General features: G+C 40.6%; 1 protein-coding gene across 18 annotated transcripts in view; it reads left to right on the plus strand.

The window, feature by feature from the left end:
* ARHGAP26 (Rho GTPase activating protein 26) overlaps positions 1 to 22,324 on the plus strand; it is a 419,433-nt gene that overhangs the window by 123,749 nt on the left and 273,360 nt on the right. For all 18 annotated transcript variants that reach the window (XR_013379692.1, XR_013379693.1, XM_077897670.1 and 15 more), the window contains 4 exons: positions 6,263 to 6,367; positions 7,874 to 8,003; positions 11,523 to 11,623; positions 17,150 to 17,244. Coding sequence is in view for 16 of the 18 variants with exons in the window: in XM_077897670.1 (XP_077753796.1) it covers positions 6,263 to 6,367; positions 7,874 to 8,003; positions 11,523 to 11,623; positions 17,150 to 17,244 (431 nt within the window). In the remaining 2 variants the exon portion in view is untranslated. The remainder of the gene's footprint in view (positions 1 to 6,262; positions 6,368 to 7,873; positions 8,004 to 11,522; positions 11,624 to 17,149; positions 17,245 to 22,324) is intronic.

The raw sequence follows: 22,324 nt of genomic DNA on the forward strand, positions 1-22,324 counted from the left end.
GGAACTGTGATCTGGGGATTCCACTCTCTGCCACCTCATCTGGCAACTTCTTTAAGGTCTTTAATTACCTCAGTCTTCTTATCTGAAAATTAGACACTTTAGAGCCAACTTCCTGTCTAGTAGTGGTCTCTGTCACAGTCTCAGGTCAAAATCCCCATGTTTTTTGCAGGGTCTGTGTGGTGGGAGAAGCCATCTGTTAGAGAAACTGAGCTGATTGATTTCTCTGTTAAGGGCACAGAGGTGTTTTTTTGTTTGTTTGTTTGTTTTTGTTTATAAGATTTTTATTTATTCATGAGAGACACACAGAGAGAGGCAGAGAGACAGGCAGAAGGAGGAGCAGGCTCTATACAGGGAGCCCGATGTGGGACTTGATCCCGGGACTCCAGGATCACGCCCTGGGCTGAAGGCAGGCGCCAAACCACTGAGCCACCGGGGATGCCCAAAGCTAGCTTTTCAGTGAAAGTTTACTGAAGACTGTTTCCTCTGGTCTGGGCAGGCATTCAGATCCTCTCAGAGAATTAGCCTTGGGCATTTTAAGTTGATTTTACCAGAATTTGTAGAGGGAAAAAAAATCCAGTGTGATTGTAATAATCTTTATGTGCACATTGATATTACTCTACAATTGCCTGCTTTTGAGGACTTGGATTTTAATTGGCCCATCATACTTCTTTGAAGTGATTTTGTTGTTGTTGCTGTCCAGTTTGATCTCCTAGTAAGTATTCCTAGTGAGTCAGGAACTGTATCTCTTAGCTTTTGCTGGATAACAACCACAAAACCTCATAAAACAGTAGATATTTATTTCTCTTAAATCTGAGGGTTTCAGCCAACCTGTCTGTACTCAGCTGGATGACTGCTGATCTAGGTGGGTTTTCCTTCTCCTCCCTCCCCCTCATTTTCTTTCTCCTCTTTGTGTTTGTTTGCCCCTTCCCTTCCCTTCCCTTCCCTTCCCTTCCCTTCCCTTCCCTTCCCTTCCCTTTCCTTTTTTCCTTCTTTCTTAAATAATCCTTCTATTTCCTGGCACTTACTTTTAGTATATCAGTGTCTTGAATTTTTGAGAGGCAGTATAATCATTGGTAAGGGCTCCAGAGCCAGACTGCCTAGATTTAAATCTCAGGTCAGCCATTTCCTATCTGTGTGTTCTTGGGGAAGTAATTAATTTCTCTGAGCCTGAGATTCCTCATCTGCAAAATGAGTATAATAATACCATCTGCCATATAAAGATGTTAGGAGGAATAAGTAAGTTCATCCATGTATGATGCTTAGAATAGAGTAAACCTAATTAGCACCCAGTTAGTATATAATTGCTAATTAGCACCCAGTTAACAATTACTATTTATCATAAGATAGAGAAATATGTAAGCTTCATTCAACCTGGGTCTGCTCAGATGAGCAAACAAGTCAAGTGCCAATATTAATAGGGCCTACCTGTTTTAATATAAAAATTTTTGGTAAAAAAAAAAATTTTTTTTTTTGGTAAATCTGAAAGCGTTTGCTTACTATAGAGAAATTGCTATGCTGTTTCCGAGGAGTTCAAAGCCTTATTAGGGAAGCAAGATGTATAGAGAGGTAGCTGCCAGGTGGAACAGGAGGAATCATGCATGGAAGTGCCAGAAGGGTTTTAAAGAGTGGAAAACTGTTGGGATTTGTGGATGTTTCCTAGGCCATGCAGTGAGGCACTGGGAGAGCTAATGAAAAAAATTTCTGGTCCCCTGTTAGAATGAAAAGAAAGTGATAGGAACTTGCCCAAAGTTAAATTAAATGAATTGGTTAAGAGGCTGTATATAGAATTCGTTAAACCTTCACTTTTTTATAGAAGTTGATGTTGCTCAACCCACCCGCTTATGGGCAGGTCAGTTGTTTGGGAGCTGTGGATAGCAGGAGGGATTGATCCAGAACACTGCTGATTACATCTGTGGTTGTCAAAGTCTGAGAAATGTACTCTCAGGCTCCACCCTAGACCCCAAAACTGAGGGTGAGCCCCTGTTGTATCTCTTTTAGTAAGGCCTCTAAGGTGATTCTGTTGTACATTTAAGTTTGAGCCCCTGGCAGAGATTGTGCAGGAGACCCTTGAAATAACAGTTGATGATTAGGTGTAACTGTGTTATATGCTAATGATCCGTTCACCTCCAGAATGTCATCAATCTTTACACTGTCTCTGAGGGTAGGTAATTGCTGTTTTATGTCTGTTTTCAGATGAGGAAATGGAAGCACATTTATTCTCTAAGGTGACATCTGGTACCTAGCAGAACTGGAATGGTCTTGCTCTTGGTCTCTCTGAAACAGTATTTGATTGCTTACTGGTGGAAAGGAAACCAGCACAAAATTTATTGAACTAAACTGCTGGGGTACCTGGTATGGGTATTCATATTTTGAGGTGGTTGCTGTTAAGGGAATCTTCCAGCCATTCAAGGAACCTCCATGCATATTGACTATGTTCATTTGTTTCTTAGAAAGTAACTTTAAGTACCAGGTTGTTCTTGACATTCAGGAAAACAAAAACAAAAACAAAAAAGTTCACCGTTCCAAAGCAGAAAATTCAGACTTCAGGGATCAAAACCATATTTTTGTGTGTGTGTGTGCCCTGGAAGCCTTTATTTTCTTGTTGAGGTACTAAATGTTCTGGAGATTTTGGACTGCAGATAATGACATCCTGATTTCTTGAAGGTGAAACCACATAATGTTTGTTCCCTGAGTTTTCATAATTGAAGGCTACAGAGAACTCACTCCCCGCATTCATCAGACACTGCATCCTCTGAGTTGTACCTTGCAAATATTTCATGCTGCTGTGACTTCCTGTCCTTTCTTACTACTTCTGCCCCATTGTAGGTCTTCATTTTTTCCTTTGATTTGTTGCCTGCTATCTTGGGCTCTCCCCTTCCCCAGGCTGTGCTGGACACTGCCACCACACTGCATCTTCTGACATGTACATCTGAGTATATCCCTCTTGCTGACTGCTCCAGTGGGCGCTCCTGTGTTAAGGCCATTGCATAGGTAATCTCAGTCTTTACCACCACCCCAGTGCAGGAGTAGGTAGCATTAGTGTCCTCTTGGAAAAGAGGAGTTGCAGGGCGTTAACATGGCTTGCCCAGTACAACTTTTAATCGCTCTACTGTCTGCTTTTCTCTTTGTCATGCAAATGAATGATTCTTGGTGGTTATATTTGTTTGTGAGGGCTGCCATAACAAAGTATCACCAGCTGGGTTCTCAGAAACTTACTATGTCTCATAGTTCTAGAGGCTTGAAGTCCAAGATCAAGGTGTCAGCAGGGCCATGCTCCCTCTGATACCTGTAGGGAAATTATCTTTTCTTCTCTCTAGCTTCTGGGCTAGCTTCTTCCCTCTAGCTTCTGTGTTGCTGGCAGTATTGGCATTTCTTGCTTTATAGGTGCATCACTGCTGTCCCTTGGCCTTGTGTAGCTATCATCTCTCTGTTTCTGTCCAAATATCCCTTTTTTATGAGGACACTGGTCATTTTAGTGTCCTCCTGGCCTAATTTTAAGTTGATTACCTCCATGAAGACTCTTTTCAAATAAAATCATATTCTGAGTTACTGGGATTAGGGCTTCAACATAATTTTTTTGTCAGGGTTGGGGGAACACTATTCAGCCTATAGCAATAGCTTTATTCTATGAATGGAAGCAACCTAAATTTATCAGATAGTCCAGAATGGTACAACTGTCACTAAATGAAGCACTTAATGTTTTTGCCTACTTAAAAATATGTATATAGCTATGTTATCTGGTTGGAAAGAGGAATAGATTTTTTTTTTTTTTTTAGTCATTTTCTGAAGAAAACAAGGATGGGGGTCCTTGAAGGCAAAGGGAAGGGGGAAAGGCCTTTCTTTGGCATTTCCTTTGTTGTGCTGTGATTGTGTGTCGCTGACTGTTCAGGGAACAGCCTATGTGGACGTGCTGATTTATCTGCCAGCTAAGGTGAGGCTACAACAAGCTTGAGTGCAGGCATTTCTTTAAGGCAGACAGATGATCCCATCTCTGAGAGCTTTCTGTGAGCCTCGCCCCACCCTCTGGGAGTGGACTTCCATTCTCCACCGGGTGCTGGATTCAAAAGGTCATGCGGTGTGTGGGAAGGGGATGTCAGGAGGTGGGCGAGGAGAAGAGCAATGCTGCCAGAGGAGAAGGGAAGTGGGCCAAAGATAACAATACCTATGGAATCATTTCCCACAGAGAAGCAGACAATCAAGCATGATATCAAAGGAAGTGATAATCAAAATAAATACCAATAACTCTCTGCCTTTGGAGTACTTGGTGTGCATGCCCAGGTGGTGTCTTAGTGGGCTGTTGGAAGCCCTGTTGACTTTAAGGGGCTAGGTAAATCAGAGTTAATAGGAGAAATGACTTTAGAATTCACTGCGTATCTCCTGCATTATTAGTTCAGTGCCTTGGAAAAGTGATGAGTGGGCATAGCATTCAAGAACGGAGGGAAGGAAAAGATAAAGATACAGTTTTCATTGTGAACACTGACACTAGGTTTGACATAAGGACATCTTCTTCTTTATTATTGGAGCCATCTAGGAGGAAAAGCCTGAGCTTTCCTCTCAAAACAGTATTTTATACAGGAGAGGTTCAAAAGCTTCCATCATCATTCATGAAAATAATTCATTATTAGTCTGTGGTGACTCTATGTGGTTTACCACCTGTTAATTGATTTGTACTAGTGATTTATATGTGGCATCATTAGATATTTTTTATGCCAGAGGACCCAGCAAGGCCTCCTTTCTGACCTCCCATGAGAATCTAAGAGAATACTTGCTCTAGGGACAATAGTGGTGGGAAGTCAGGATATCATATTATTTAAAAGCTGGATTTTGTCTGACTTCACAGTGTAGAGCTCTTTGTTAAACTGGGCCAGGCATGTGGCTTAGTCCAAAGACCATTCTTTTCTCTGAGCTTAGGTAGAGTAGCACATACTTAGTGCTTATGTTCTTGTCACAAGCCAACCAAGAGGGAGATGAGCAGGGGTGGGCTGAGTTTCCTTTACCATCATTGTTAGGGGTGCCTCTCAGAAGAGGAGAGTTAGGTGAAAAAACAAAGTGAGAATATGTTTAATTACTAAAGATATGTTCATTTTAGGGACTGGAAAATTAAATAGCACTATTTAATAAAGCAACTGTATCCTGATGTTAACATGTGTTAGAGGCAGGTCAGGGAGGTCAGAGTGGACCAGTCAGAAAATGCGAGTTGGCATTGGAAGATTCAAGGAACAGGTATGGGGTCCTCAAATGCAGTACGACAGAGCATGTGACAAAGTAAAGTTCTGGTTCTTCTAAAACCTAGTTGAGGCTTTTATTACAATCTTTTCTTCAGGTTGAGATTTGGAACTGAGGCAAGATGTGTAGAACTTGGGAAGGGGCCAAGGAAGCCTAACAACAGTAGGTTTGTGTGTAGATTCTGGGAGGAAATAAGGCAGGAGCATTGGTTGAACTTGGTGAAGTGAAGACTGGCAGGGCTCAGGGTGGGAACATTAATAGTTTTCTTTGTCTGAAGGTGTGTTGTGAGAAACATGCTGAACAGATGTTTTCAGTCTTCACTGAACACCAGACCACACTGTGAATGGACTTAATACCTTTTAGCTCAAGGAGATTTAAATGAGAATTTCAGGGAACCATCATAACTGAAGACATGGGTACATCTATAGTGTTTATATGTGGATAGTTTAGGGAAAGCACAGAAGCACACTTGAGTGGAAGTCCGATCTGGATGATTTTCTTTGATTTGACTTTGCCTGTTAATTGCAGACTCAGAACATACCAGCTTCCTCTTCTCACCTCTTTGTTGGCTGCCAATATAACCACACTTTTCCCCATGGTAACCTGATATATACAGATGTATTTGATGGAGACTGAGTTGGATTTGAAGGAGACTGGTCTTCAATTTCTGAAGAAGTGATTTTTTTTTAGAAGGCTCTGAGGTTGAGGAAGAGCTTGGATGTTGGTGCCAAGGAGACCTGATTTCAAATCCTGGTTGCTATGTAATGTACTTTGTCTTTTGGAGGAACTTATTTAACCTTTCTGAACTTGTGTCCTCAATATTGAAATGGAGACAGCAGTGGTACTTACCTACTGAGTTAATGTTTAGTGAGAGCTGGCATACGATGTTACAGTGCCTGGCATACAAGTAGTGCTCAGTAGATGATAGGCATTTTTATTATTTTATTCTAGTCTTTCAAACCAAGGTTGGGAACTCAGGTAAAGCTGCATACCTATTTGGCGTGCTTATGTGAACTCTGCCCTTCTTTCATTACAGCTACTGGCGTTCTTGCAAGGACTCTTCACTTTCTATCACCATGGTTATGAACTGGCCAAGGATTTCAGCGACTTCAAGACTGAGTTGACCATTAGCATACAGAATGTGAGTGGGCAAAGGGACAGACAGGTTTCCTTTCTCTGGTTGAGGAAAGGAAAGAACAAAGTATGGGTCTGATTGCATAGAGATCACTTAACCTGGATTGGAATGCAGATGAAGAAGATGGGTCCTGTTTGGGTTCAAAGGGCAGCTGGAGGCAGGCATTTTTAGGGTGCTTCATGGCCCCAGGTTAGAGCATCATCCTCTTTTCCATTATTTCTAAGTACTATTTATGTTCTCGGAAGTCCTGCTGATATTTTTGTTTTAAATGTGTAGCACCAGAATCAGGATTTCCTTTGGCAGTGGAAGGCCCAGCCTCATTTCTGTGCATCTAGCTGCCTGGCCACAAGAGACCTTGGAGTGTGTTCAGGGACTGGGGGTAGGGCACACATGCTGGCCTGCAGCTCAGAGGATATGATCTTGTTCAACTTTCAGTGAGGCTGACAGGAAATCCAAGACAGACCCGTTTACTCCCAGTTGCCTTCACCAAACTTTAACCAGCAGGACTTTTTGGTCTCAGAATCGTGCTGAAGGCCCTTTGGTTAGCAGTTACTGGTCCTCAGCCACCTGTTCACTATGTGGCTGGCTATATTAGCCTACATGTTGTCTTTGTCTCTAGATGATGCTGTGTGGAAAAGAAATCCAAGTGTGTCCTTGTGAGTTATATCGCATGGGTTTAAAAGCCTGGAGCTTGCCCTGCCATGGTTCTCTATGTTTTGGAAACAAGAAGTTGCAGAGTCTCGCACAAGGTTTCACAAAGCATGGCTTTCCCTTAGGCCAATTTCCTTAGGAGGTAGACTCAGAAGTGGAGGTTTACCTGTAGCAGGTTTACAGGGGAGCAGGGTTAGCAGAATCACCTGTGAGACAGAGGGCAGCAGACAGTTGCAGGAGTTGAGCTGTGAGGCCTCATTCAATACCCTGGGGTGTCCTGGACCTGATATGGACCTTCACCGCGGCCTGAATAGAAGAAAGGGTGTCAGACTTGGGACCCCTTCCCCTTTTGCCCCCAGCCTGAACTAGTCATGGGGTGCAGGTTGCCCTGGGGGAAAGGAGTTACCTTGAATGAAGTAGCTCCCTTTTGAGGAGGAAACCATCTGTGAACCATCAGCAAATGGTATTCCCTGCAGCTGGAGAAATAAGTCCCTCTGTCTTGTAGGGGGCTTGGGGACTATTCTGTGAACTGAGTCAGGATCCCTTGGGTGCTTGTTTAAATGCACATTTCTGGGTCCACAGGTACTAAATTAATCTTTAGGGGTGAGGCCTGGACATTTGCATTTTCCCCACATTCTCCAGATGGTTTTGATGGTCTTGAGAACCACAGAATCATTCTGGTGTAGGATTTTAAGGTCAAAGGATACTTCTTGAAAGTGAATATTTGCCTGAATTCCTGGGTGGCTAAATGTTCCTTATCTGGTTTTAGATCTAAGGATTCCATAGGTTGATGTTGTGAATTATTAGAGATGGGAACAAGGTTTTGTTTCTCTGATTTGAATAAAATTCCTTTCATCCTAGACAAGAAACCGCTTCGAAGGCACCAGGTCAGAAGTGGAATCACTGATGAAAAAGATGAAGGAAAATCCCCTTGAGCACAAGACCATCAGTCCCTACACCATGGAAGGTTACCTGTATGTTCAGGAGAAACGTGAGTGCTGGTGGCAAACAGTAGCTTGGGGTACCCTCATGCCTTTTGCCCAGGAGGTGGAGAGTGTATCTAGTAGTGCCTAACTTAAAAGCACAGGTTCTGTCAATACAGATTTGGATGAATGAGAGTAGTATAGTTGAGTTTTTTGAGAGAGGGGTATCCAAAAGGTCTTGTTTACCTCTCTTTGTATTTGCTTTGTAACTGGAAATTCCCTTGGGAACCTGGAATCCATTGAGGCTCTGTGGTGGTTTTTTCCTCCACAGTGTCCCACAAATGCCCTTGGATGGCTGTATCCATCACATGCTTGACAGAGAGGCTCTGGAAGGGCCTGGCATGCTAGACCTTATTGTTTCTCAGCAGTCATATTCTTGGGTGGACTGCATATGGAGTAATTTTGTTGGATTCAAGACTTGTTTCAGCAAGGACCAGTCATTACTTAAGCCCTCTCCCTCCTTTCTTCAGTTGCTATCATTTGAACACTTATATTTTATGAGAAGTAGAAACACAAACTCACTCTAATTGGTAGGAAGAGAAATCCATTGTCCCATTGATGTGGTCAAAGGAAGAAATGCCAGGTGCTGCTAACTCAGACTCCTCTGTGGTGACTCACAGACTCCTGTGCTAGGCCCAGGGAAAGACTTTTTAATGGGGCCGTGCTATGAGGGTAGCATTTCCAGACTTAGCTCATGGAGTGCTAGATATAAAAGGAGGTCAGTTCTTTTTTTCTTTAATGGATAGTTGTCATCTTCCATCCCTCCTTTTTGATTGGATGTGTTGCTCCTTCCCAATTCTTGCTGGTTCTGTCCTCTTTACTATTCTTTTGTTGATTCAGGACAAGGCAAATATCTCCACTCCTAGAAGCTTACTAATGGAACAGAGCACTTGATTTCAGTGATTTTCTGGTTAGTGATTACTCAAATTTTGGTTGGCCTTAAAATTGTTGCCTGGTGACAGTGGAGGCAGTAGTGGCGTTTTAGGTTGGAGGCATTGGTTGTCTTGAGGGTTTTATGCCCTTTTTTCTTACAGAGATGAGCTTGTTGAGGTTTATAAGAAGTGGAAAGTACCCTAGTGCTGTATTTTGTGTAGGCCTCAGTATAAGATGTTACCTTTTTTATCCAGTGAGAAGAACCACTCCAAAAAGTTTAAGGTCAACTTGAATATATAGTTGAATCTCCACTTAAAATACTTTATTTATTCATATTATTTACTTACATAGACTTTCACATTAATAATCCAATTTTATGCAAATATTTCACATGATTTTTAAAACAATGAATATCTTGATTTTCATTAGAGCCAGATTTTAACTCTCAAACACATGAGTCTAGTGTATCAGTGGATACAAGTCTATTCATTTGAAAGTATTGGTTAACTTATTACTTAGAAATAATTTGAAACTTACAGAAAAATTGCAAGAAGAATATAAGGGACAACCATGTGCCCTTTATCCAGATGCATGATTTTTTACACTTTTTCTACTCTTAGAGCATTCTTTCTTTTTCTGGCTATATGCATACACACATCACAGTCATAGAGACACACACATACACACTGCCATTTTTTTCTGAATCCTTTTAAAATAGGTTCTGTACCCCCTGCTTCTTTAGTATGTATTTTCTAAGAATAAGGGTATTCTTTTTATGTCACCATAGTATAGTTACCATATACAACAAATTTAACATTGATAAGATATTTAATGTAAATGACAGTTCATATTCCAGTTTTGTCAGTTGTCCCAGTAGTGCCCTTATAAAGTATTTTCTTTCCTTCTTCCTAGATAGGATTTTGTGCTGTGTTTACTTGTCATGATTTTTTTTTTCTTTTTTTTTTTTTTTTTTTTTTTTTACTTGTCATGATTTTAGACTCCTTTACTCTGTAAATAGTTCCTCAGCTTTTCTTTGTCCTTCATGACATGGACATTTTTGAAGAATGTAAACCAGTTCTTTTCTAGAATTTTCTTCAGTGTGGATTTGTCTAATGTTTCCTGAAGATTAGATTCAGGTTAGGCATCCCTTGTCAAATCCTACATAAGTAACATTTGTGGTTTTCTTTGGGGATCACATATCATGGCACAGGATGGCCATCTGGCCCACATGGTGATGTTAATTTTGGCCACTCAAAGTATCCTTTGGTTTATCCACTCACTGTACAATCACTTTTTTTTCCTTGTAGTTCATTAACAGTCTATGAGGAGATGCCTTGAGACCATATCCTTCTTATCAAGCTTTGCCCTCCCTAGAGTTAACATCCATCAGCAGCTCTTGCCTGAACAGATTGTTACAGTGATGGTTGCAAAATGGTGATATCTCAGCTCTGTCACTCCACATTTATTAGATGCCATTTAGTGTACTGTGAGGAAGTGACCACCCTTCCTTCCTCATTCTTTCCTTCTCTCCTTATCCATCCATCCATCCATCCATCCATCCATCCATCCATCCTTTTATTGTCAGGATAGACTTAAGGATTTCTGTTTTACTTGGTAGGCTGAATCCATATCCATTACTGTCTTTATTTGGATGCTCAAATTGTTTAAGATGCCATGCTTAAGAAATCTTTGTGTTGTGCTATCACTGGAATTTTTTTTCTGAGCCACAAAAATAAATTAGAATGGTTGTTATTTTTATCTTCGTTTTAGTGTATACACTGTTGTTTTTTACTTTTTTAGTTTCCTAAGCAACATTGCACACTTACTGTAGGCCTGATACAAAATTACTAAATCTTTGTTAAATCTCATGTTATTACTAAAAAACAAACAAACAAACAAACAAACTTCTGCTCTATGATATCTGTGAGCATCTAAGGCTAGTGTTGAGGACCTTAGAGGCTAATAATACTAAGTATGCCTTCTTCATCTAATAATATTTTATTATTCAAAATAAAGTAATTGGCCAACCACCAGGTAAAATCCGAGACTGTATATTGAGGGACAGACTCCTTAGATTACATTTAGGTATTTATAGTTACTTCCATTTACATCTCTGTGTCAGAGTTTGTCTGTCTGCTTTTCGGATTATCTTGAGTTCTGCTAAAGTACAGGTTAGGGGTTTGGCAGTAGGTCAGAACCCCTGTACATCTTTGCAGAGAGTTGCAGAGCAGCTGTGTGGGAAGCATGAAGTTATTACACCAGATGGGAACAGTGACAGACACTTTGAGGAGCTTTTCTGTTCTTTCCATAGTCCTCTTACTCCTGTCAGGGGAGAAAGGAAACTTCAAGTGGAGATAAATGATGGGAAAGTGAATTAATTTCCCCAGGGAACCTCTACATCCCTTATATTATAAGACCAATTGGATGCAGCATTTAGTGGGAAACAGTCTTCTTGGTCCCTTGGGAAAGCCCTAGGTCAGTTCCATTTCCAGCCTGTGGGATCAGATTTCTGCCTATTCCAGTCTAGCTGGTGGAGACTATATTTGCCCCTAGAAACAGTTTAAGGGTGGGTGAGCATTGAGGGTTATGGGTTGTGTGTATTTCCAGCATGCGCTTGACACATAGAGATGTTTCATGGGAATACTATCCTGCAGGTCACTTTGGAACTTCTTGGGTGAAGCACTACTGTACATATCAACGGGATTCCAAACAAATCACCATGGTACCATTTGACCAGAAGTCAGGAGGAAAGGGGGTGAGTTCATTTTTTAAATTTCATTTTGCTTGGCTAACATAGGATGGTTATAATGCACATGCATATGTAAACACTGTTAGTGTATCCCTGTCATTTTCTTTTTTCGTTTTCAAATTTTTTTTTACTGATGTATAATTATAATTAGCATGCAGTATTAAATTTGGTTTCAGGTATACAGTATAATAATTCAATGATTTTATGTATTACTCAGTGCTTGTCCCAGTACGTGTACTCTTAAACCCCTTTATGTATTGGGACACTGCCCCCCGACCCCCCGCCCTTGGCAACCACCAGTTTGTTCTCTGTATTTAAGAGTCTGTTTTTTCTGTACACTTGGCTTTTTTTTTCTTTGTTGGTTCATTTGTTTCTTAAATTGCACATGTAAATGAGATCATAAGGTATTTATCTTTCTCTGTCTGACCTATTTCACTTAGCATTATCCCTCTAGGTCCATCCATGTTGTTGCAAGTGGGAATACCACATTCCTTGTCATGGCTGAATAATATTCCATTACATATATATATCCCAGTTTCATTCTTTTACATGTTGCCAGTTTTCCCAGCACCATTTGTGAAGAGAATGTGTTTTTCCTATTGTATATTCTTGCCCCCTTTGTTGCAGTTTAATTGATCCATATAGGTGTGGGTTTGTGGATTTTCTGTCCTATTCCATTGAGCTACCTGTCTCTTTTTGTGCCAGTACCATATGTTTTGGTCACTATAATATGGTAGTGTATCTGGAAATCTGGGATTATGAGATCTACAACTTTGTTCTTCTTTTTCAAGTTTGTTTTACTGTGATTTCCCTTACTTTTATACAGTAGTTCCAAGAGGAATGGTACCCTAGACAGTAACTGTACCAAAGCGAGTATTCTTAGCTTTTTCTACTAGGAACTGCAACTAAGAAAGGCTCTTATATTTCACATATATACAATATTAAGTATGTCAAATGTGTTTAGATGCTAGAAATTCCTGGATGGTCTTGCCCTGTGAAACTGATGGACATCACTCTTACTTGATACAAAGAGGGCTGCCAGCTGGTGTTTTAGATGTCTTGGTTATCTTTTTGGTGTAACAGATTACCGAAAAAAATTAGCAACTTTTTTTTTCCCCTAAAGATTTTATTTATTTGTTTAAGAGGGAGAACACATAAGCAGGGGGAGAGGAGGGAGAGAAGCAGGAAAGAGGCAGAGGTAGAGGGAGGAACACTCCCCACTGAGGAGGGAGCCTGATGTGGGGCTCAATCCTAGGACCCTGAGATCATAACCTAAGCTCAAGTCAAATGCTTAACTGAGCAGCCCAGGTGCCCAAATTTAGCAGCTTTTAAAACAACACCAGTCATTTTAGTATTTCTCACAGTTTCTGTGGGTTGGGGATTGGGCTAGCATTTGGATGGGTGGTTTGGGCTTAGAGTTTCTCAGTGGGTTCCAATTGGATGGTGGCAGGAGCCAGAATAGTGAGGGTTTGAAGCAGCTTAAGGCTGGTCAGCCATGGCTGTCTTCTTTTCTCCTGGTCTCCTTCCTCTCTTTCCCTCTTTCCCGTCTGTCTGCTCTATACAGTCTCAGGGCCTGTCCATCTGGTCTCTCAGTGGGAGATAGTTTGGGTTTCCTCACAGCATGGTAGCCTCAGGGCAGCGGAAGGTGTAAAGAGGGAGTATACTAGCAAAGAAAGCAGAGACTGCATGTAGCCTTAGAAGTCTTACAGCCTTCCTTTTGCTCCTTTGGTTGAAGCAGTCATAAAAGCCTATGTAAGCCCACCCACTTTCAGTGGGAGAGGGGATGCAGATCAGCCTCTTGATGGGAGGAATATTACAGAATATTACAGTATGGCACGAAAAATGTATAGAAGTACTCTTGCAGCTGGCTCTGATCACAGGCCCTGCGGTCACTGGTATAGAGCTCCCCACCGTGTTACAGCCTTTCTCCTTTCTTCTGGGCTTGTTAGCTACAGCCTGAGTACATTTCTTCTTCTGGTGATGTGTCTTTTCTCTATGGATACTCTTAATATCTTCATTTTTTCTTTTAGTATTTTACATTTCATTATCATGGTCCTATGTGTGATTTTTTTTTTTCATTGTTTTTGGGAATTGGGAGCCTTTCTGTTTTTGAGGATTGGTATCTTTCAGTAACTTTGGGAAATTTTTATCAGTTATCACACTTTGAATTTTGCCTCCTCTTCATATCTCCTTCTGGATATAACTCCTTTGGAGATAGCTAAATATTTTCAAGAAAAGCATATTTTTCATCTGCTTGATCTCTGGACTCCATTCTACATGATTTCTTTGATTCTATGTTTAAGTAATTTTTAAGTTTTGTCCAATATGTTGATAAATTAGTCCCCAGTAAGTCTTCCATCTCTGGGCCTCTCTGTGGTGCATTGTGGTGCAGTGTGTTGGGTTTGTGTGTGTGGTGGGGAGGCATTACAGAGGCTAAGAGGATTGGCTTTGAAATTAGACTGGTGGCTCAGTAATGTTAGATGCATTTATATTATTGTTGGCTACTCTGCCAGCTGCCCCTTGACCTCTACTACTTCAAGTTTTTCTTCCTGGCTTTCTTTTCCTAAGGCCATAAATATAGGAATTTATCAGCATCTCTTTCCCTTCCATGTATTACAGGAGAATACACCAAAGTTCTTTCAATGTCAGAAAGGGAATAATGTCAGGAAAATAATATTGTTCAAATAGAGAAACATAAAGAATTTACAGAGTCAGAAGAGATATTAAACATTGATCACTAGGTGTTCCCTAGTTTTCATACAATGGAAATAGAGTTAGACTTGCTCCCTTGTTGAGCCATAGTCCTTTTCCAATCCTGTCTTTCTAGAAATGAGCATCACTAAATTATTCTTTCACACAGTCTTTATTTGGGGGCTGTTGACCTTCTGCTTTTCTAAACCTTAAAAGAAGAACTCTTTTGTGTTTGATCTTATTTCACTGGAAAGTGAATGACAGAGACCAGTTTTGCTGGATGTTTGGGACTACCAAGTGTTCAGTGAATTAATAGTAAACACCTCACTGGGTTCTTAAGAAGTTTATATGAATTAGTATATATATTGTTGGGACAGAGCTTCACACATAATGAGTTCTGTGTTAGGAGCTTGATAGTACAATAATTAATTTTCCTAATAATTCCTTAAATTTATTTTATATTTTTAAGTCCTTGTATTATCCTATATTATCCTGCTTAATCCACTTTTCTCCTTCATAAAGGAGGAAATTGTGGTCTAGAGAGAGAAAATGATTTATAGAGCCATACAACTGATGAGTTACAGAGGCAGTAATCAGACTCTGATTCTGGAGTCTGCATCTTCTGAATCAGAGATGACTGCTGTGAATAATAATGATAATAATAATAGAAAAATAGATAAAATAATGTCTTTCCATGATATCACTCTATTTCCTCAGCTTTAAGGTGGAGGAAATAGGAAGACTGGCAATCTAGAGGTACATCTCAATTTGTACAGGAGAATCATGTGACATCTTTATATATGATATATGTGTTTGTACAAAGCTCTCCCCAGGAGGTGGAAATAGACAACATAGATAATAGGATGGGTTTTTTATTTTCCTAACATGCTTTTTCACTCATCTTTCCTGTCCATTTCATTTGCATTATTCTCCTGTAAAAGTACCTGCTTTTCTCTTAGCTTCAGATGAGGATTTGTGAGCAGATTTGTTCCATCATCTTGGAGATGTGTGTGGTGAAAGAGAATTCCCCTGTATCGTAGCCTCTGAGATGAGGCAGCTCTCTCTGTGTGAGGTCTGAGCAGCCTGAAGCTGACCTTGTCCCCTTCCCTTGCTTGAAACCCTTCATTATTTTTCCCTTGCTCTCGGGAAATGGACCACAATCTGCATGATCTGGCTCTTGATTCCCTCAGGCTCTTTTTCATACCACTTTGCCATTTGCTCTGGGATTCAGCCATACTGGCTCGCTTTCAGTTCCTCCCAGGCTTCATGGACCCTGACCACAGGACCTTTCACCTACTGTTCTCTACTCCCCTGAAAAGACAGTAGATGGAATATAAATTGTTTGTGTTTGATCTTATTTCAAATAAGAATATAAATTGTTTCTTGCTAGGTCTTCTGTGTTTGTGTGGTATTGTGATACTAGGGGGTAGTTAAGTTTTACCATATGCAGTCACATTTCCTTTCTCAACAAATTAGGCAGGTTTGCTAGTTTTCTCCCTTGTTTAGACAAAACGATTGGCAAAGGCAAGAGAAGAGAAACAGGAGCCGTAAATTCTTAAATGGGGCCAAAATCAGGGAAAGAAATTCCTGTTTTTAGGCAATAAAAGAACACTATGTGATGAAACTGTTGGATTCCATTTGTACAGTGGGATACTACTCAGTAGTAAAAAGAAAAAAAACTATTGATTTGTACAACATAGGTGAATTGCAAAAGAATTGTGCCAAATCAAAGAAGTCAGAAATAAAAGAGCACATAATATGTGATTCTATTTATATGAATTATAGAATATGCAAACTGATCTGTATGACAATTCAGTATTTACCTGAGGGTGGACCTGGAGGGAGGGATGAAATTCAAAGGACACAAGGAAATTTCTGGGGGTGATGGAAATGTTCATTAGCTTGATTGTGGTATTGATTTTTATGGATGTATATAGAAGTTAGAACTCATAAATTGACATGTACAGTTTATTACACATTAGTTATACCTTTGTAAAACTGTTCAAAATCTACTTATTGAGCGCTTCCTCTGTTCTGTGGCCGGTTTGGGCTCTGGGGACACTGGAATCAGCAAGAACAGACAGTCCCTGGCCTTAAGGAGCTTACAGTCTGATGAGGAGGGAGACATGATTGGAATCGTCACCTATAAGGACAGACCATTCCACCTGTGATCAGTGCTGAGACAGAGTACATGGTGCTATGTGAACGTGCCTTGGGATATTTGACCTGGTCCAAAAAGACCTTTCTGAAAAAAGATGATGGAGCCAAGATTATAGAAATTCAGAGTCAAGAGCAGACCCTTATCCACCCTGAAAATTAGGGGCGTCTGGGTGGCTCAGTTGGTTAAGTGTCTAACTCTTGATTTTGGCTCAGGTCATGCTCTCAGAGTTATGACATTGAGCCCTGTGTGGGGCTCTGTGCTGCGCAGAGTCTGCTTGTCTCTATGCCTTCCTCTCTCCCCCTCCTCCTGCTTGTATGTGCATGTGTGCACACTCTTTCTCTCTCTCAAAAAATAAAAAAATAAAAACTTGTGTAAGTCAAACCTGTTGCAGATATTATCAACTAGAGTTTATTTAGCATGGGTTGATGTACCATTATGATGTGCTGGAACTAAATTAAAACTAGGGGTGTTTGGCTTGAAGTATGACATGGTTTCCAGGTTTTAGCTGTGTGAGTCTCTTGCCTGAGGGGAAGGTTTTTGCTCGACTTCCCACCTTGCTGTGGTCATGAACACTCAGGCTCAAGAAGATGGAATGGTCACTTTTGTTCATGTGACATGTCTGTGGTATACTGGAGAGATGCACAACATAGCCCATGTGACAGTCTGTATGCTCCCAACAGGGAGAAGATGAATCCGTCACCCTGAAATCCTGCACACGGCGGAAAACAGACTCTATTGAGAAGAGGTTTTGCTTTGACGTAGAAGCAGTAGACAGGTGAGTAGCTGTCACATTCTTCTTAGGAACAAATATTGCTGAATTTATATATTTTTTGATTTTGTTTGTTTGTTTTTACCTTTTTCATTCAGTGAGAGCTTTCCTGTCCTCTAGACTCCCCCCCCGCCCCCCCCCCCCCCCTTTCTCCAGATACTCACTCGGTTTGGAATAGACCTCAGGCCAGCTGCTGGTCTGCACGGGTCAGTACAGCTTCTCCACTCTTGTAGGTTCAGTGTTCAGCTTCTGGTCTGGTTTGCTTTTAACAAAGTTAGGGCTTTTCCAGAGAAGTGATGTGTCTTTATCTCCGGGGCTTGAGTAGGCGTTTGATGAAAACTGTTAAGCATGATCATACGAGCTATTTGAGATTTTTTACTCTATTTATTTATCACCTACATTTTCTTTTTTTTTAATGTAAATTTTTAAATTTAAAAATGGTCCAAAAGGAATCTAGGAAAGTGAAGGGTGGAACAAGTCATACTCATTTAAAAAAAGACAGCTTTTGGTTGTAGCGTTTCAGCACCATGTGTATGCACCCTGGAAAAACAGCAAACCACTTGTAAAAGCACTTTTTGCTGAGGAAGCTGGGTGTTGTAGTCCTCAATATTTATGGAGCCTCATTAAGCTGTACCATTTTGTGGTGTTAAGCTAGTTTGACAACATTCCAGTTCTTTGAAACACTTTACTTGGCAACAGGTTAATTCCTTGAGTGAAAGCCACGTGTTAAGCTTATTTGTGCTGTCTGTTCAAGATCAGCAGTGCCAGCGTTAAAGATTCCTAAATCTTAGCATGATTCTCCCTAGAATGTCATTTACTTTCTTCCCTTTATTCTCTCTCTCTCTCACACACACACACACACATACACACACACACACCTCATTTTCTGAAGCCAATACTTCTGCCCTTTTTGGAACATTGGCCTATGGCCACTTGTTCCTGGTTCTAGAAGATGCAGAGACTGAGTGCCTTCTGGGGGTGTTGGCATGTTTGGAATGCCTTCTTATGCCCTGATGTCTCCCTATACTGTGACTGCTAGAGCATCTGTGGAGGGAGCATGCCCTTTTCACTTTAATCATATCATGGAAAGTACCTCATCTCTTCAGCTGTTAGCCATTATACCTTGGACTCTCAAGTTAGGCAGCCAGGGTCTAAATTTGGACTTTGCTGTTTAGTAGGCATGTGACTTTCAGCTATAACTGCTTAATCTCTCAGGGCCTAGATTTCCTTATCTGGAAAATGAAGATGGTAATAGTACCTGGTTCCTAGAATTGTAATGATTCAAGGAGATAATGTACATAAAATGCTTGGCAGGGTGGCAAATAATAAAAGCTGTTATTGGTTAATTAGCCTATACTGCATGTTCACCAGACTTGATTTTGTAAGGTTAGACTCTAAATGATAAGAAGTGAACATGATTTGTAAAGAAAAGAAAGTACCACAATTCTTCACCGTGTTTAGGGATGTGAGAGGGTAATGGGGAAGGGGTACATGAAGATATATATAGGTTGAAGTAGTGGGAATCGCAAAATGTCTGCCTCACACCAAAATTGGTAATTCTTGATTTTAAACAAATCCTAACTCAGGATGCTTTAAGCACTGTGTCTCTGTTCTCAGTATGGGATCTAAGGGAACTCATATTGTTGGCATCCATGAAAGAGGTGGAGAAGTTGTGTGAATTTAGAGGCAGAGGTAGTTGCTTGATGCTTGTCGACGGTTTCTAGAGACTGTTGTCCCTTTGTATGGTTATTCGGAAAAGGATGTGCCTCATATTGCAGCTGTCCCTTAGTTTGAAAACCAGCCCAGAGATGATTTCTATAGCTGAATTGTTTCCTGTTTTCTTCCTCAGAAGTTTTCCCAGAAGTTTTCGAGAGGTTTTTTTTTTTTTTAAGGCAATTAAAACTCAGCGAGGTGCCTCCGTCTCATTTCCACCTTGCAAATACTTCCTACCATCTTTCCCCTTGATTATACCCTTAAAGCTTTGCATGTCCCAATTATAAGCTGAGAGCACATGTGTCACATTGAACATACTGAGTGGGTTTGGGAAGTGGATTTCTCTTAAATTAACTGTTTCTGGTTCCCTTCGGTTTGAGTCTGGGTTCAGAAAGAGGCTGCCAAACTTCCTCTTAGTAAGCAGGAGGTGCGTAGCTAGTTGTGTTGTATTGCTTATATTTAAAATTTTCTTGTATATTGTGGTATTGGGACACTTTAAAAACCCTTCTGGCTGGGGAGAGACTGTCCCTCAGAGTTAGATAATTCTAAGAGATAGCAAAGGGCAATGCCTGGAGCATGCCATTGACATGCAAATTAAGCAACCCAGGCCCTGCCTCCTCCAGTTTGCCCTTAATCCCCAGGAAGCAATACTCCTCTGCTTTAGTCATCTGAGGTCCCAGGTGCCAAGCCAGGAGGGCCACTCCTATAGTTTAGAGCCTTCTGAAATTATTCAGACTAGCCAATAAACTGTTGATCCTGCCCTGCTTTGCATTTCTCTTGGAAACTGCAATAAGAGCTGTCAGCCAGACTCTTCCATCAATTCTGCCAACAAGAAGCCCCTTGGGTGCTGGCTCTTTCCCATATGGCTCTGTTAGGTATGCCATTCGGGCACCCTGTTTCTAGGACTTGAAAGTATAAGAAATTTTGTTTTCTGAGCTTGAGCATCTTCTGTGCCTCCTCTTGGGGCCACACCTGTCACCTAAAATAACATAGAACATGTATGAAATACTTCTCTGTTTTCTATGTAGGTCATTATCTTTGATCTCAAAGATTAGGTTACAGTTGGGCAGCATTTTTCCTTCTCTGTCTCCTGTTTTGACTCCATGTCTTTCTGCATTATTCTTAGCCATACAGGAAGGGACTAAGGAGAGAAGGAAAAGCATTTCCATGGGTTCATTGGCAACATTCCTGGGAACTCTGCCCGGAGTCCTGTCCTCTGGAAGATTCCTACACCTTGGTTTTTCCCCAGTGTGTTTTAGCAAGGATGTGATTCCTGCTGCCTTTCCAACCTGTGCCTTCCACAGATTTCTCAGGTGTACCTGAATGGCTTGAGAGGAAGAGGGACAAAATACAAGTTTAGCACCTAGGAAACCAGGAAGTAAAAGAGGGACTGGTTATATTTATAGATGTTTATGTAGTGGCTATTAATGTTTTACTCTATTAAGGTATAGATACATGCTAAAGTAGTATTTTTTGACGTAGAATATATTTAGGGTTGAATACTTCTATCTTTTAGACTCAGTGCTGATAGTTTATGTTATTTTTTAACAGAGGCTATAGCCTTTAGGAAGTGATACTCTAGCAGGTCAGTATTTTTGAGTTGATGACATCACCATGTCTTACTGTGTGTTGAGAACCACCTGCACTCAGCATCCACAGGGGTGCTTGTTAGAACTACAGCCTCTTGGCCCCTGCCCCAGACCTACAAAGTCTGACTCTCTTGGAAAGAAACTTTGAAATACACTTTGAGAACAAGCTCTTCATTTGTCTTTTATTCTCATTTATAATTGGTACATTAAACACCATACCTATTACAATACAGATTTTTCAGAGTGTATAAGAGATGTTTCCTTATGAAAAACATTGTAACAAGGAACAAGAGTAAAACAGAACAAAAATCCAGAAAACCGAGCCTTCTTTATGAAGGAGCTTAATTCTTACCAATACGGAGGAGACGACTACGGCTAGTAGAAAACGTCATTTCCAGCCTCTGATACAGATGACCAGGAAGAAGGCAACAGCAGCCACTATCATAAAACTCGCTTTTTAAGTTAAAGATGGAAGGGAACCAGAAGTAAGAGAACACTTTCTAGAAGCTGAATGCTTTTCATATATGTCTCAGGTTATTCTCCCTACACTCCAAGGAGGATTGTGCTTCACTTAATTCACATTTCTGATGATGAATCTGTAGTTCAGAGGTGTGAGTCTTCCCCCAGGCTTAGGAAGGATTTGAACTGAGGTGTGTGGGTGCATACTGCAGGGCACTTTGCTGCCTCAGAACTGAGGATACGTTAGAAATGTTTCCAGTGAGAAGCCCCGGGGCTGTCAGAACTTGGGTTTCAGAGATACCACTGAGTGTTCAACTTGCTGGATGTGAAATCTGTGAAGTGCTTTCTCACCATAATTACTTGCACGTGGCATCGTAAACAAATGGATGAACTAAAGCTACAAACTAGCTTCTGTTCTTATATTTACTACTTTATGACCTTCAGAAAATCCTCACACGGCTAACAGTTCAAAGAGGCAGTGCAGATAGGTGCCAGGTACATCACACACAGGTGTTCGATGAATGGTATGTTTTGTGTGTTTTTGTTTTTTGGTACACCTCTTACACCTTTTATTTTTAAGGTGACAGTTCTATTTGGGGAGGTTAGCATGAGTAAGGAATAAAAGCAACAGTGCCATTTATCAGTTGATTTCATTGTATCACAATGCATTGCTGTTACTTTGTTCCTCCTGAAATCCTGATGATTAATCAGGATTAATCTCCGATATTCATATCCTACAGGAAGAAGTGTTGTGACTCTTTGACCCCTGAACAAGCTGGAAATCAAAATAACTGTTAATTCAGAGGCTTGGGATTCAGACCTATAGTTCTTGAACCTTGTGTCAGAGGTTCTCTGTAAACTGAATACATTTCAGAAAGTTACTTTTAATTCTTGTATCTAATTGTTTTTCCTTTGATATTTCAACTAGGCCTATAGTTTCAGGATCTTACACCCTTCTATGGTAACTTCACATAATTACTTAGTTCCACATAATCACATCTTATCTGTCGGTATTCTCTAGTGCCTGCATGCCTTTGATTCCTTTTCTCAGAACTGGTTTGTGGGGGTGGGGTGGGGGTGGGGAGTGGTTCAAACCTGAGAATTTGTTAAAGACTCTGGGACAGTTGTGAGTAAGTATGTCACAGCCTGTTGTTTTCATGTCTTTGTCTTTCCTTCAAAAGGGTTTTATTGTTACCAACACTGACAAGTTTATATTAGTAGAAACTTTTGTGTCTTTGTTCAGTTCCAAAGTAAAAAGTTGTGTAGGTCAAGATATCATGTCCATTAAATCATTGCGATACTGCTTTGAATTTCCCTTCTACTTT

Source organism: Canis aureus, chromosome 5, assembly GCF_053574225.1.
Source record: "Canis aureus isolate CA01 chromosome 5, VMU_Caureus_v.1.0, whole genome shotgun sequence".
Classification (NCBI taxonomy): domain Eukaryota; kingdom Metazoa; phylum Chordata; class Mammalia; order Carnivora; family Canidae; genus Canis; species Canis aureus.